Genomic DNA, 17,599 nt, shown 5'->3' on the forward strand with positions numbered 1-17,599 from the left:
ATAAAACAACATTAAAAACATCATTTTAGTAAATAAACAAACAATAATAATAATAATAATAATAATAATACAAAAATAATAATAATAATAATAATAATAGGGAAGTATTATTAAATGAATAAATAATAGTAATAATATTAATTGCTGCACATATTACATTTTGATTGCTGTATGAAACAAATGATTATTAATAAATAAAACAACAAACATCAACAGTAAATAAACAAACAATATTTAATGCTGTACATGTTAAGTTTTAAATTATGGACGAAACTAGTGATTATTTAAAAAAATATAAAACAACACTAAAACATCAGTTGTGCATTTTTTTTAGTTATAAGGTAAATGATAATAATAATAATAATAATAATAATAAAGCACAAATAAATAATAATAATAATAATAATAATAATAATAACAATGAAGTATTATTGAATAAATAAATAAACAACAATAATATTTAATGCTGTACATATTAAGTTTTGATTGATGGATAAAACAAATGATTATTTAAAAAAAATAAAACAACACTAAAATATCAGTTGTGCATTTTAGTTATAAGGTAAACAATAATAATAATAATAATAATACAAAAATAATAATAATAATAATAATAATAAGGAAGTATTATTAAATGAATAAATAATAATAATAATAATAATAATAATAATAATAATAATATTTAATGCTGCACATATTAAGTTTTGATTGATGTATGGGACAAATTATTATTTACAAAAAATTAAACAACACTTAAACATCAGTTGTGCATATTAGTTATTAAGGTAAATATTCTGGTAATATATGAAAACATCCCACTTTGCCATCATTTTAATTGTAATAATAATAATAATAATAATAATAATAATAATGCTGTTATTTATTATAACAAAAATATAACTATTATTATTATCACTATTATTAATGTTTTTATTTTGTTATAATAAATAATAATTGCAGCTATCATTATTATTATTATTACTATTTATTATTATTATTATTATTACTACTACTACTACTACTACTACTACTACTACTTATTTTTATTATTTTATTATTATTATTTAAAAAAAAAAAAACAAGCATCAGTTCTGAATGTAGGGGGGGAAAAGTAACACTTTTGGATATTTCTTGCACACGTTTTGTGTTTTTATCCTATTTTGCAAATTGTTTCTTTTTTTTATAAGCATAAATCTAACAAAATAACTATGCTTACAATATGTCAGCAAAGCATTCATTTCCGCATTTGCTTACTTGTGTAGAGTATATTTTTGGCTTTATACTGAAAAATGCAAATCATCCAATGCATGGTTTGCATTTTGTGAAACTGGTGCCTCAGGTTCTTAAATCTCATAAAGCGCAGATGAAACGTGTCTTTCCTTAAAAAGTCAAATGTGTGCATTTGAACGTCAGCGTTTGTGTACCTAACGCAGTGGAGCACTCCGATCCGGATCCCAGACCTGAAGACTGGTTCTCGGTCACCTCGAAGTTGCTGAGAGCGTCCTCATCGATGGACTGAGAGATGTCCTGAAGGGCTTCCATTCCCCCGATGAAGTCCTGGCACAGAGGACTGTCCAGCACGGAGTCGTCCAGTGGCGACGGGGGGTTGTAGTGCTTCTCCATGTCTACCATGCTGGCGGACAGTGGCAGAGCGCCAATCACACATCAGCCTGAAAGCAGAGCAGAGGAACCACATGGAGATATTAAACAATCTTATAGATATTGTAACCGTTGCACATGGTTAGACATGGAGTAGGGATTATTTTTGAACTAGCTTTTATTTTTATTAATTTTATTTTATTTTATTTTTTTCATTTTCATTTTAGTTTTAGTATTTTTGGTTATGTACTTTTAAAATATATATTTTCGCAATATGAATATTAATATTTATTGAATTTTAAATAAATTTCTATTTTTATTTTCATTAAATTTTTATAATAAAGATTTTATATTTAACATTTTTATTAGTTTTAATAAATATTTGTATAATCAAATTAACATTTAATTTTAGTTTTGGTATTTTGGTTATGTTTTTTTTATTGTATCTATCATATTAATATTTATTTTTGTAATAAATATTTTTTGTGATATATATTTTAACACTGTAATATTTAAATTTAGCTTTTTTTTTTACATATTTCATTTTTATTATTTGTCTTTTACACGTTTTGTAATTAATAATGTTTTATTTATTTATTTATTTATTTTTTAATATTCCTTTAATTTACTTTTATTTAAGTTTTAAGTTTTAAACTTTTATTTCATGGAGTTGCCAAGACAATGAATTTTGTGAATATTTTTTTACACTATCTGCAGGGTTATTTTAGTATTATTTATATGTGAAGTAGTATTTGTAAATATTTTTAATTAGCTTTTATTTTTATTACATTTTATTTTATCTTTCAATTTCAATTGTAGTTTTTGTATTTTGGCTATGTGTTTTTTATTGTATCTATCATATTAATATTTATTTCTGTAATAAATAAATTATGTGATATATATATATATATATATATATATAACATTGTAATATTTATATGTAGCATTTTTTAACATATTATTACACTTTTTAATCTGTCTTTTACACATTTTGTCATTAATAATGTTATATTTTTCTATTTATTTATAAATATTATTTTAATTGACTTTTACTTCAGTTTTAGTTTGAATTTAATTTCAATTTTAGATTTAGTATTTTGGTTATGTGTTTTTTAAATATATTTTTGTAAGATTAATAATTATTTATATTTTTATATTTTGTTTTTTTTGTTTTAATACATATTATAGACATTAAGTTAAAGTTTTAGCATTTTGGTTATTTTATATTTTATATATTGTATATTTTACATACTTTTGTAATATTAATATTTAAATATGTTTTATTTTTTATTGCAATATTTTTTATATTTTTATTTGCTTTTTCATTACTTTTTACACATAGTAATATTTTAATATTTTTATTGTAAATGTTTTTTATTTCTATTTCTCCTAACATTACTTTTAATTCAGTTTTGAGTCATTTTATTATTTCATTTTATTTTATTTTCATTATTTTAAACTTATTGTATTTAATTTAGTTGCTAAGGCAAAATTTCCCATAATGAATTTTGCGTGCGTTTTTTTTTTTTTTACATTAGCTGCAGCCACACCCAGTGTTATTTTAGTATTATTTATATACTATAAAGTATGTGTTAATATTTTGAATTAGCGTTTGTTTTTATAATTTCATTGTTCAAATTAAATTACATTTTTAGTATTTTGGTTATGTGGTTTTTTTTTTACTATATTTTTCTACAATTAATATTCCTAATTTCTATTTTGCTTTATTTTTTTATTTCAGTTTGATTTAGTTTTTAAGTTTTTAATATAATATCTCTATTTTTCATCTTTACTTCAATTAACAAAAACAATGTTTAACAGTGTTAGTTAACAATAACAACACTGTCATAAACCATTTTTAAAACCACTCAACAAGAATCACAGTCTCGTCTTATTTAATGGAGGCACAACAAATAACAGCTTGTCAGATAGTAGCCCTACTAAAAGCTTTGTATTGTCTGCCAGCCTTTGCAATATTTTTTTATCAGCAGTAAATATGGTTAAGTTCACCCAAAATAGCCTTATCTAAACGTCTGTGTTGCGTCTGTATGACACAGGGAGAAAATCAGTGAGCTAAACAAGACTGCAGGAGCTGCGAGCTTAAGAGAGACTTTGCGGACGCTTTGTCAACATCTACGAGGCGTTGTTTAGCTTTTAGTTGCATGCCGCTATAGGTGTGATTTGAGGTAGTGTGAGGTTTCCTGAACTCATAACACAATGCAAGTGTAAAGAGTTCATCTGAAGGTTACTAAATCACATGACTTCAAAGCGAGTTTATAAAAAACACACGTGAACTGACTAAAGCAAACTTGTTATTGTTATTAACTTTAACATGCATCTTTATGAGAAAGTATATCAAATATGCTGGAGTACCACCTCAAACACAATATTTAGGGAAATATCATTTAATAAGCAACTCTATTAAAGGACTAAACACAACTACAAGCCTAATATACTTTAATATTATAATTTTCTTAAGTGCATCTCAATCAAAAGAGTACAAGAAGACCAAATATACTTAGACTTTTCCGTATACTTGTCAGTACATGCCAAGTATTCTTAGAACACTTAACACTTTTCTTAAGTATATCTTGATCAAAAAGTATATCTTGATCAAAGTCTAGGTCAAATATACTTAGATCTTTCTGTATACTTGTCAGTATAAACTAAGTATATTTAGAATATTTAATAGGTCAAATATACTCAGACCTTTCTTTATACTTGTCAATATAAATCAAGTATACTTAGAGTACTAGTAATAATACTAGCATGTCTCGATCAAAAGATTAAGTACAATTGCAGGTTGAATATACTTAGACTTTTCTGTATATTTGTCAGTATAAACCAAGTGTACTTAAAATACTAAATAATACTTTTCTTACGTATATCTCGATCAAAAGATTGAGTACAAGTGCAGGTCAAATATACTTAGACTTTTCTGCATATTCATCAATATAAGCCAACTGTACTTAAAATACTTAATACCAAGTATATTTAGAATACTTAATATAAACTTTTCTTAAGTATATCTCAATTACAAGATTCAAGTATAAGTATTACAAGTATAAGCAAAGTATATCTTGATCAAAAGATTAAGTACAAGTACAAGTTAAATATATTTAGACATCTCTGTATATTTGTCAGTATAAACCAAGTATGCTTAGAATACTTAATAATACTTTAAGTATATCTTGATCAAAATATTAAGTACAGGTACACTGTAAAAAACAATTTGTTGAGTCAACTTAAAATTATTTGTAACCTGGCTGCCTTAAAATTTTAAGTTCAGTCAACTCAGAAAAAGTTTATTCAACTTGAAATGTTAAATTATACTATCTGACAACTTAGATATTTGATTTGAATCTTAATATTTTAAGGCAGCTGGGTTACTTACCCATCTGTTAAGTTTAGCAAACACAAATATCTAAGTTGTTACTTCGTACAACTTAACATTTCAAGTTGACTAAACTTATTTGAGTTGACTGAACATAAAATTTTAAGGCAGCAGGGTAACAAATTATTTTAAGCTGACTCAACAAATTGTGTTTTTTATTTTTTACAGTGTATAGGCCAAATAGACTTTTCTTTATACTTGTCTGTATAATCCAAGTATACTTAGAATATCAAAATATTCAGCACAAGTACATTCATCAGCCAAGTATACTTAAAATACTTAATACCTTTCTGAAGTATATCTCAATCAAATATTCAGTACAAGTATAGGCCAAATATACTCAGACTTTTATTTATACTTGTCAGTATACACCAAGTATATTTAGAATACTTCAAAATACTAGAATATCTCAATCAAAATATTCTGTACAAGTACATGTCAAATATACTTAGACTCCTCTATATACTTGTCAGTATAATCCAAGTATACTTAGAATATTTAATAAAAGTATATCTTGATCAAAGTCTAGGTCAAATATACTTAGATCGTTCTGTATATTTGTCAGTGTAAACAAAGTATACTTAGAGTACTTAATAATACTAGCATGTCTCGATCAAAAGATTAAGTACAATTACAGGTTGAATATACTTAGGCTTTTCTGTAAATTTGTCAGTATAAACCAAGTGTACTTAGAATACTTAATAATACTTTTTTTTTTTAAGTATATCTTGATCAAAATATTAAGTAAAGGTATAGGCCAAACAGACTTTTCTTTATACTTGTCTGTATAGTCCAAGTATACTTTGAATACTTAATAGAAGTAGATATTGATCAAAGTCTAGGTCAAATATACTTAGATCTTTCTGTTTATTTGTTAGTGTAAACAAAGTATACTTAGAATATTTAATATTTTTCTTAAGTATATCTCAGTCAAAATATTCAGTACAAGTATAGGCCAAATATACTTAGACTTTTATTTATACTTGTCAGTATACACCAAGTATATTTAGAATACTTCAAAATACTAGAATATCTCAATTAAAATATTCTGTACAAGTACATGTCAAATATACTTAGACTTCTCTATATACTTGTCAGTATAATCCAAGTATACTTAGAATATTTAATAAAAGTATATCTTGATCAAAGTCTAGGTCAAATATACTTAGATCGTTCTGTATATTTGTCAGTGTAAACAAAGTATACTTAGAGTACTTAATAATACTAGCATGTCTCGATCAAAAGATTAAGTACAATTACAGGTTGAATATACTTAGGCTTTTCTGTAAATTTGTCAGTATAAACCAAGTGTACTTAGAATACTTAATAATACTTTTTTTTTTAAGTATATCTTGATCAAAATATTAAGTAAAGGTATAGGCCAAACAGACTTTTCTTTATACTTGTCTGTATAGTCCAAGTATACTTTGAATACTTAATAGAAGTAGATATTGATCAAAGTCTAGGTCAAATATACTTAGATCTTTCTGTTTATTTGTTAGTGTAAACAAAGTATACTTAGAATATTTAATATTTTTCTTAAGTATATCTCAGTCAAAATATTCAGTACAAGTATAGGTCAAATATACTCAGACTTTTCTTATACTTGTCAATATAAAACAAGTATACTTAGAGTACTTAATAATACTAGTATGTCTCGATCAACAGATTAAGTACAATTACAGGTTGAATATACTTAGACTTTTCTGCTTATTTGTCAGTATAAACCAAGTACACTTTTAAATACTTAATACCAAGTATATACAGAATACTTAATAATAGTTTTCTTAAGTATATCTCAATTACAAGATTCAAGTATAAGTATTACAAGTATAAGCAAAGTATATCTTGATCAAAAGGTTAAGTACAAGTACAAGTTAAATATATTTAGACATCTCTGTATATTTGTCAGTATAAACCAAGTATGCTTAGAATACTTAATAATACTTTAAGTATATCTTGATCAAAATATTAAGTACAGGTACACTGTAAAAAACAATTTGTTGAGTCAACTTAAAATTATTTGTAACCTGGCTGCCTTAAAATTTTAAGTTCAGTCAACTCAGAAAAAGTTTATTCAACTTAAAATGTTAAATTATACTATCTGACAACTTAGATATTTGATTTGAATCTTAATATTTTAAGGCAGCTGGGTTACTTACCCATCTGTTAAGTTTAGCAAACACAAATATCTAAGTTGTTACTTCGTACAACTTAACATTTCAAGTTGACTAAACTTATTTGAGTTGACTGAACATAAAATTAAGGCAGCAGGGTAACAAATTATTTTAAGCTGACTCAACAAATTGTGTTTTTTATTTTTTACAGTGTATAGGCCAAATAGACTTTTCTTTATACTTGTCTGTATAATCCAAGTATACTTAGAATATCAAAATATTCAGCACAAGTACATTCATCAGCCAAGTATACTTAAAATACTTAATACCTTTCTGAAGTATATTTCAATCAAATATTCAGTACAAGTATAGGCCAAATATACTCTGACTTTTATTTATGCTTGTCTGTATACACCAAGTATATTTAGAATACTTCAAAATACTAGAATATCTTAATCTAAATACTCAGTACAAGTACATGTCAAATATACTTAGACTTCTCTATATACTTGTCAGTATAATCCAAGTATACATAGAATACTTAATAAAAGTATATCTTGATCAAAGTCTAGGTCAAATATACTTAGATCGTTCTGTATATTTGTCAGTGTAAACAAAGTATACTTAGAGTACTTAATAATACTAGTATGTCTCGATCAAAAGATTAGGTACAATTACAGGCTGAATATACTTAGACTTTTCTGTATATTTGTCAGTATAAACCAAGTGTACTTAGAATACTTAAAAATACTTTTCTTAAGTATATCTCCATCAAAAGATGGAGTACAGGTGAAAGTACAGGTGAAATATACTATATAATTTTCTGTATATCCATCAATATAAGCCAAGTATACTTAAAATACTTAATACCATGTATATTTAGAATACTTAATGATAACTGTTCTTAAGTTGTCTCGATCAACAGATTAAGTACAATTACAGGTTGAATATACTTAGACTTTTCTGCTTATTTGTCAGTATAAACCAAGTATACCTACAAAACTTAATACCAAGAATATACAGAATACTTAATAATAGTTTTCTTAAGTATATCTCAATTACAAGATTCAGTACAAGTATAAGCCAAGTATATCTTGATCAAAACATTCAGTACAAGTACAAGTCAAATATATTTAGACATCTCTGTATATTTGTCAGTATAAACCAAGTATGCTTAGAATACTTAATACTTTTAAGCATATCTTGATCAAAATATTAAGTACAGGTATAGGCCAAATATACTCAGACTTTTATTTATACTTGTCAGTGTAAACCAAGTATATTTAAAATACTTAAAAGTACTAGCATATCTCAATCAAAATATTCAGTACAAGTACATGTCAAATACACTTATACTTTTCTGTATATTTGTCAGTATAATCCAAGAATACTTAATAAAGGACAATATTTAGGGAATTATTATTTAATAAGCAACTCTATTAAAGGAGTAAACACAACTACAAGCCTAATATACTTTAATATTATAATTTTCTTAGGTGCATCTCAATCAAAAGAGTACAAGAAGACCAAATATACTTTTCTGTATACTTGTCAGTACATGTCAAGTTTTCTTAGAACACTTAACATTTTTCTTAAGTATATCTCAATCAAATGATTAATATACAAGTTTAGGCCAAATATACTACTAATTTTCTTTATACTTGTCAGTATTAGAGTACCTAATAATATTACCATATCTTTATTGAAAGATTAGGTACAAGTACAGGTTAAATATGGTTAGACTTTTCTGTATATTTGTCAGTATAATCCAAATGTACTTAGAATACTTCGTAATACTTTTCTTAAGTATATCTCAATCAAAATATTCAGTACAAGTACAGGTCAAATATACTTAGACTTTTCTGCATATTCATCAATATAAGCCAACTGTACTTAAAATACTTAATACCAAGTATATTTAGAATACTCAATAATAACTTTTCTTAAGTATAAGAAAAGATACTTGTCAGTATAATGCAAGTATACTTGGAGTACTTAATAATACTAGTATATCTTGATCAAAAGATTAAGTACAATTACAGATCAAATATACTCAAATATTTTTCTGCATATTTGTCAGTATAAATCAAGTATACTTAGAATACTTAATAATACTTTAAGTATATCTCCATCAAAATATTCAGTACAAATACAGGTCAAATATACTTAGACTTTTCTGTATATTTATCAATATAAGCCAAGTATACTTAAAATACTTACTACCTTTCTGAAGTATATCTCAGTCAAAATATTCAGTACAAGTATAGGCCAAATATACTCTGACTTTTCTTTATACTTGTCAGTATAAACCAACTACATTTAGAATACTTAATAATACTTTTCTTAAGTATATCTCGATTAAAAGATTCAGTACAAGTATAAGCCAAATATACTTAGACTTTTCTGTATGTGTGTCAGTATAATCCAAGTATACTTAGAGTACTTAATAATACTAGCATATCTTGATCAATAGATTAAGTACAATTACAGGTCAAATACACTTAGACTTTTCTGTATATTTGTCAGTATAAACAAAGTACACTCAGAATCCCTAAAATTTTCTTAAGTATATCTCGATCAAAATATTCAGTACAAGTACAGGTCAAATATACTTAGACTTTTCTGTATATTTATCAATATATGCTAAGTATACTTAAAATACTTAACTTAACTTAAAATACCCAGTATACTTAGAATACTTAACAATACTAGTATATCTAAATAAAAATATTTAGTACAAGTACAGGGCAAATACACTTAGAATTCTTGATACTTGTCAGTATAAGCAAAGTATACTTTGAATACTTAATACTCAAGCAGACTGAAAGCATACTCTTATTTTAACGTACTTATCAGAGATTTAAGTATAAAGAAAAGACAAAGTATATTCAACCTATACTTTTCAGTATAAGCCAAGTATGTTTTAAGTAAGAACATATAAAAGTAGACTCTCTTAATTTAGGTTTTGAAAAGTATAGAAATAGCATACTTTAATATATTTGATTTAGGGCTGTCATAGATTAATCGCGATTAATCGCATACAAAATAAAAGTTTAAGTTTGCCTAATATATGTGTGTGTACTGTGTGCAATTATTATGTATATATAAATACACACAAATTAATGTGTATATATATATGAGAAATATGTTATTAATATACAAAATGATTTTATTTATATATAATATAAATTACATAAAAATTATAATAAATACATATGCTTGTAAATATTTCTTAAATATATACATGAACGTGTTTGTATTTATATATACATAATAAGTATACACATTATACACACATATATTAGGCAAACTCAAACTTTTATTTTGTATGCGATTAATCGCGATTAAACGTTGACAACACTAATTTGATTTTTGTAAGGGTGGTAAGAGATCTCAACAATGTTTTAAACACATGACAAGTCTCACTCGGATCTGTTTTTATCTCTCCTGAGGAATTTTAGGAAACATCTGAGATGAAGTTGATACTGAAATTCAACTGTCTTCTACTACAGTACATGTCCAAGAATAAAAGATATTTCCATGGCATTTTTTGCATCTAAATACAGAGATTTAGACTAAAGGAAAACCTGAGACTGAAGGATCTGGAAGTGACAGTCATGTTTGACTGACACGATCGTATGTGACAATGACAAAGTTAGAAATAGACAGACAGAATCTCATTCACTCAATGTCACTGAAGAGTGACAGCAAGAAAGAGGGAAAAACACTCTGAAGACAGGAAACAATGAGCCAGAGGAGAAGGAGGACAAATACAGCAGATCTTTGTGTCTGCCAGGGGTCAAAGAAGGACACGGCGCTCTCAGTCAGAAACATTCAAGGTCATCGATCTACAATGAGGTCAGAGACGGACTGAAATGTTACCAAAAAAAGTCAAAATGCAGACAGAATGGTGAAACCTAGTCTTCAAAATGGACCATGCCATGTAATGCAGAAATTTACAGAATTTGGCAAATTTTGGATTAAAAGTTCAAAAGTACTCTGTAAACCCGTGTCCATTCTCTAAGTCGGCCTTAAAACCAATCCTATTTTGGCAACTGTTTGCTCGCATACTGTTAAGTTACAAGTTTCAAACAGTACTGTGCAATCTGTGCTTTCTATTAAAATTGTGCAACAACATTGTGCAGCACTAGTTAAACAAGTTCATTTTTTTCCACAACTGAACCTAGTTCTGTTCTCTTTACTCATAAACCACAGAGTGCTTGAATGCATCAAAAAACATTTATCAGCCAACCAATCAGCTGCAGTAGAATAAATACTTCGCCGCTGCACGATTATGTAAGCCTTGTGCAAATAAACAAAGGTCCTGTATGTAATGCAAGGTGGTTGAATGTGTGCCGCTTCATGTTCAGCACCTACTCATCCCGTGATGACAAGCCACTGAACACGCAGCATCGTCCCCAGCCAGGACACGCTGTTCCTTACACACTCGTCTCTGACTGAGACAGGCCACGGCAGAAGACGGAGAGAGGGCGGCCAGTGGTCACAGACCGCGGGCGATACGCCAGGGCATTTCCAATGCGCCCTGGCAGCCGTGAGCAGTACATGTGTACGGTATTCGTCGGGCTGGACAGTGCAGCGATATGGCATGTACAGTTCTCCAGGGGCGGTAACGCCTTGGTTTCTATTCTGGATCAGTAGAGGCTCTCAAAACATTTCTGTGTCACTTATTTTCGTCTAGCATTTTAGTTTATATTTCCTCATGTCCATCAATTATGAAACTATTAGATGATAACCGTATTTGCTTGGATAGTTCACATTAGCTTAAGCTTCTCCTTGCATCAGTTCGAAATCAATTTAAAACTTATATATATATATATATATATACATATATATATATATATATATATATATATATATATATTATATATATATATATTTAAATTCTTAGTAAATATTTTTCTAAATATAAAAAAAAAAAATCAAATATTATTAAATTGTGTTAATTACATCTATTTTTCATTATCAGCCTCAGTTACTGTAAAAATGAATAATATCAATAAATATTAAAATAAATATATTTATAAATATTTTTTAAATAGTAAAAAATTAAATATTAAATTGTGCTTATTACATCTGCTTTTCAGTATCACACTCAGCTACTGTCAAAATGAATATATGAATACATATTAAAATAATATTTATAAATATTTTTAAATATTAAATAATAACATTCAGTTGAGGTTTTTTTTATTTTTGAAACAGTAAAAAAAATATTATTAAATTGTATTTATTACATCTACTTCAGTTTTAGACTCTGCTACTGTTAAAATTAATAATATCATCAAATATTAAAATAATAATATTTATAAATATTTTTAAACAGTAAATAAAATATTGTTAAATTGTGTTTATTACATCTTTTCAGTATTAGACTCTGTTACTGTTAAAATGAATAATATCATTAACTATTAAAATAATAATATTTATAAATATTTTTTAAGTTGTAAATAATAATATATTAAATTGTTAATTATATCTATATTCAGTATGAGCCTCAGCTACTGCACAAATTGATAATATCAATATATATTAAAATAATATTTATAATTATGTTTTAAAATGGTAAATAATAATTAAAATTTAATTAAATTGTGTTAATTACATCAACTTTCAGTATCACTCTCAGCTATTGTAAAAATGAATAGTATCAGTAAATATTAAAATAATAATATTTATAAATATGTATGCATATTTTAAAAACAGTAAACAAAATATTATTAAATTGTTTATTACATCTACTTTTCAGTATGAGCCTCAGCTACTGTTAAAATGAATAATATCATCAACTATTAAAATAATAATATTTATAAATATTTTAAATAGTAAATAATAGAATATTATGAAATTGTGTTAATTACATCTACTTTTCAGTACCAGCCTCAGCTACTGTAAAAATGAATAATATTAATAAATATTAAAATAATAATATTTATAAATATGTATACATATTTTTAAAACAGTAAATAAAATATTGTTAAATTGTTTATTACATCTACTTTTCAGTATCAGCCTCAGCTATTGTAAAAATAAATAATATAATCAAATATTAAAATATTTATAAACATTTTTAGAATAGTAAATAATCAAATATTATTAAATTGTGTTAATTACATCTACTTTACAGTATCAGCCTCAGCTACTGTAAAAACAAATAATTCAATATTAAAATTATAATTTAATAATTCAAATAATAACAATACATATTAAAATAATAATATTTATAATATATGCATGCATTCTTAAAGGTACAGTAGCAAACTCAGCCATATATAATAACAATAATAAGTACTAAAATAAACATAATAATATTAAAAAATATATTTGCTAACAATGAAAAATGACAGTTTTAGAGTTTGCATTTGTTTAGATGACCTGTTTGTTCATTAACTGACCTGTACAAAATATGAATGCACGCGTTAATAAAAATATTAATACAAGCAAAGAATATATATTGATGGAGTATACATGGAAAAATTATACATCTGTGTTATTTTATTAACATTGCGGTACTATTATACTATTGCTACTATATATACAATTATAAAGTTTAAACTTAGTTTTTATTTGAATATTTTCCACATCTTAATTTACAATTGTTCGTTTTTTTGTAATTTTTTAAATGTTATATTTCTAAAAATGTTATATATGTCTTTACAGGTTTTATGATATTTTATTTCTATTTTAATTATCTTAGTACATCAAGTTAAACTAAATCAAAATGCCAAGGAAACATTTCCTTGGCAACTAGCTGAAATAAAATGTGTTTGCGTGTTTTTTAACACTATATACTGTATTTTAGTTAACATTTACTTTTTTTTTAATTTCAAATAACAAAATGTTTTTTATGTTTTTTTTAGAACAAGATCAAGGAAAACTCCTCTTTTTAATGCCTTTAAATGCAAGAAACACGTCATATTTAACAATAATAGCTCATGATAAGGTTGGCACTATGACCGACAAATATGAGTTATTTATGAGGAGTAAAGGATTAGCTATTAGCTTCAGGACAGTCTTAGACGGCCAAGGACGATCTTAGTAAATCAATGACAACTCCTGCCTACAGCATTATTAACAGAGCGGATTAAAACAGAGTTATAGGGCAGCACAGACAGTAACGCTATATATACACTTTTGTGAATGAAGAATCCTGAAAGTCTTCAATGCATGAAAATGATCACGACTTAAATCGAAGAGCGTTGACGTCACTAGCTGAATGTATCAGCAAAACAATAAAAAATACAAAACAAACCAGCCTCATTCCTCGTAGGATTAGGTTGGAACAGCATGTGCAAAACCACAACAAAACCACACCTCCCTCTCGAGTTTATACACGTGGTATGATTCAGTGTTTGTGTCTTTATACATGGAAAGTACTAATCGTCCAGAAGGGTTCAGTGGCAAATACTTCACGCGCCTGTCATTCGTGTCTTGTTTCAAGTAGCAATTCAACACACAGCGTGACCTCCAGCATGGGTTGGGGGTGGATGAGGGGCCGACGCTGTCAACAAAACCAGACACCAAAACCCAGTGACGTAAGGATGGCACACTTCTCACGGTAACATTATCACGGCCACATTAAGATCATCGGCGTGTTTGAGCGTGAAGATCTGAAAGCCACAAGTCATTCTTAGTTTAAAAGCGCTAAAAAAAAACAGGGAAGTGGTTTCATCTGAGCGGAATTGGGTCACATGAATGTTAGAAATGACTAAATGGCTCTTATTTACTTGTGTTTAGTGTTTTAATATAGTATAGGTTAAATAGCTTGTTCCATCAGATGAATTCAAAGATGCAATTTATAAAATTCATTAAAAATGATCATAACTCAGTCAATTCCTGATGAATAAAATCAACCCTACAGTATGTAAGCCTAGAAAATACATTACATAAGTATAAAGCATTATGAATGCAGATTCATGTTGTGTTTAATAAGTACTGACCCCTGATATTCATCTTATGCCGAAAAAAACTCAAAATCGTCCAGCAACCACTCATAACATGCTAGAAACCACTCAGCATCTGCCCAGTCACAACCCAGCAACCGCACACCTGCCCAGCAACCGCCCAGCAACCGCCCAGCAACCGCCCAGCAACCGCCCAGCAACCGCCCAGCAACTGATCAGCAACTGCCCAGCAACCACACAGCAACCGCCCAGCAGCATCTGCACAGCAAACACTCATAACACCCTAGCAACTGCATAGAAACATGTAAATAACCACTCAGTGCAGCTTAAGAACTGCATAGCATTGCGGCAAAATGTAAAAAAAAAAAAAAAAAAAAAAAAAAAAAAAAAAAAAAAAAAACCATCATCACACAGCATCTGCCCTCCAACCACTCATAACACCCCAGCAACTGCCCAGCAAACCACTCATAACACCCCAGCAACCATCTAGCAACCAGTCAGAAACTACCCAGTAACCACCCAGCAACCACTCATAACACCCCAGCAACTGCCCAGCAAACCACTCATAACACCCCAGCAACCGCCTAGCAACCAGTCAGAAACTACCCAGTAACCAGCCAGCAACTGCGCAGCAACCACTCATAACACCCTAGAAACCATCCAGCAACACCCTGGCAACTAGCATTGCAACACTATATAAAATAGTAATAATAATAAATTAATAAAATATATATTAATATATAATAAATTATTTAGGCTACAGAAAATCTACCATCAAATAAATAATAAGACAAAACATAAATCTGGAGGAGAAAAAAACTATTGCTGTTGTGCATTCCTTTACTAAATCTACTTTGACTTGGACCAGTAACCGCCCAGAAATCATTCATAACGCCTCAGCATCCACCCAGCAACTGCACAGCAACCACTCATAACACCCCAGAAACCACCCAGCAACCCCTCATAACACCCCAGCAGCCGCCTAGCAACTAAGCAGAAAATACCCAGCAACCACGCCACAAAAAAAATAGGAAGACAAAGCATAAATCTTGAGGATAAAAAAAATTATTGCTGCTATTTATTACTTTTGACTTGGACTAGCAAGCAACTGCCAAGCAACCACTCATAATACCCCAGCAACCACGCAGCAACCCCTCATAACACCCTAGCAACCAGTCAGAAACTACCCAGCAATCGCACAGCAATTGCACAGCAACCACTCACAACACCCTAGTAACTGCATAGCAATATGTAGAGAACAACATAAAGCATCTTAACAACTGCATAGCAACACCCTGGAAACTAGCATTGCCACACCAGCATTGTGGAAGAACTTATAAAATATAAATAAATAAAATAATAATAATAATAATAATAATAAATAAATAAATTATTTAGGATACAGAAAACCTGCCAACCAGAGGGAAAAAAACTAATGCTGTTGTGTATAACTTTTGACTTGGACTAGTAAGCAGTCACTCAGCAACCAATCATAACACCCCAGCAACTGCACAGCAACATGCAAAGAATGAAACGCAAAGCACCTTAACAATTCCATACCAAAGCTGACAGTGTCGAGTTAAAGAAAACATGTCAACTAGATTCTGTGTAGCACTCCATAGCTCATTTACTGGGTTAAAAACTGAAAGAAGTTACATTAACACAATGTTGTTGCAGCAAGTGCTGCTGGGTAAAGAAGCAAGACTGCAGGCCTCAGCAGAGACTCCTGGATCATTAACTCACAATCTCTCCTGAGCTGCTTAAGGATTGTCTGTCTCTGACATAGTCATTTAGTGTGATGGACATTGCCGAGTCGTCCAACAGATGGACTTAACCGACGACCAGCTTCAGTATTGTCTGTCAGGACAGAAGCATCTGAGATTAAAACCGCAGTGAGACAACAGCAGATCAGGTCAAAGCGCAGGAAGTGACACGTTTAAAACTGCCTGCGTTGGCTTAAACTGAAATTCCCCTCAGGGATCAATTAAGAACGTCTGTCTTTCCGTCTGTCAGTGGGTTTAAATACCTCCCTCGCCTGAGTAAACCAAAATGTGGTTTTCTACATTTTCAACAGGTCTCTTCAAACACAACATGCTGATGCTGCAATAAATGCACAAAATATATACATGCATGGCTGTGTTTAGACAGAGTGATGAACTCGGTATGAAATATCGCGCTTTCACAGCAATCACATGGCCCATTCACCTTGATCAGCGCAAATTTGTGTCTACTCATGAAAAAAAATAAAAATAACACAATACTAATATGTAAATAGAATGAAACTGCGTATCTAACAGCCATGACTGTTGAAAGTCATGGCCCTAAGTGATTTTTTCCATATGAATAAAACAATATAAATTAATTAAATAATAAAATACTTTGTGCACAGTTACAGGATTCTATGAATTCCAGGGAAAAAGAAAAGAAAAGAAAAGAAAAGAAAAGAAAAGAAAAGAAAAGAAAAGAAAAGAAAAGAATAAAAAGAATAAATAAAATAAAATAAAATAAAGGATAAAAGCAATTCTAGAGAGAAATAGAATAGAATAGAATAGAATAGAATAGAATAG

General features: G+C 28.4%; 1 protein-coding gene across 1 annotated transcript in view; it reads right to left on the reverse strand.

Annotated features, from left to right (window-relative positions):
- Positions 1-17,599, reverse strand: part of pparab (peroxisome proliferator-activated receptor alpha b) — a 62,299-nt gene that overhangs the window by 30,839 nt on the left and 13,861 nt on the right. The window contains exon 2 of the mRNA XM_051100086.1: positions 1,425-1,670. Coding sequence (XP_050956043.1) covers positions 1,425-1,632 — 208 coding nt within the window. The 5' untranslated portion in view covers positions 1,633-1,670. The remainder of the gene's footprint in view (positions 1-1,424; positions 1,671-17,599) is intronic.

Source organism: Labeo rohita, chromosome 25, assembly GCF_022985175.1.
Source record: "Labeo rohita strain BAU-BD-2019 chromosome 25, IGBB_LRoh.1.0, whole genome shotgun sequence".
Classification (NCBI taxonomy): domain Eukaryota; kingdom Metazoa; phylum Chordata; class Actinopteri; order Cypriniformes; family Cyprinidae; genus Labeo; species Labeo rohita.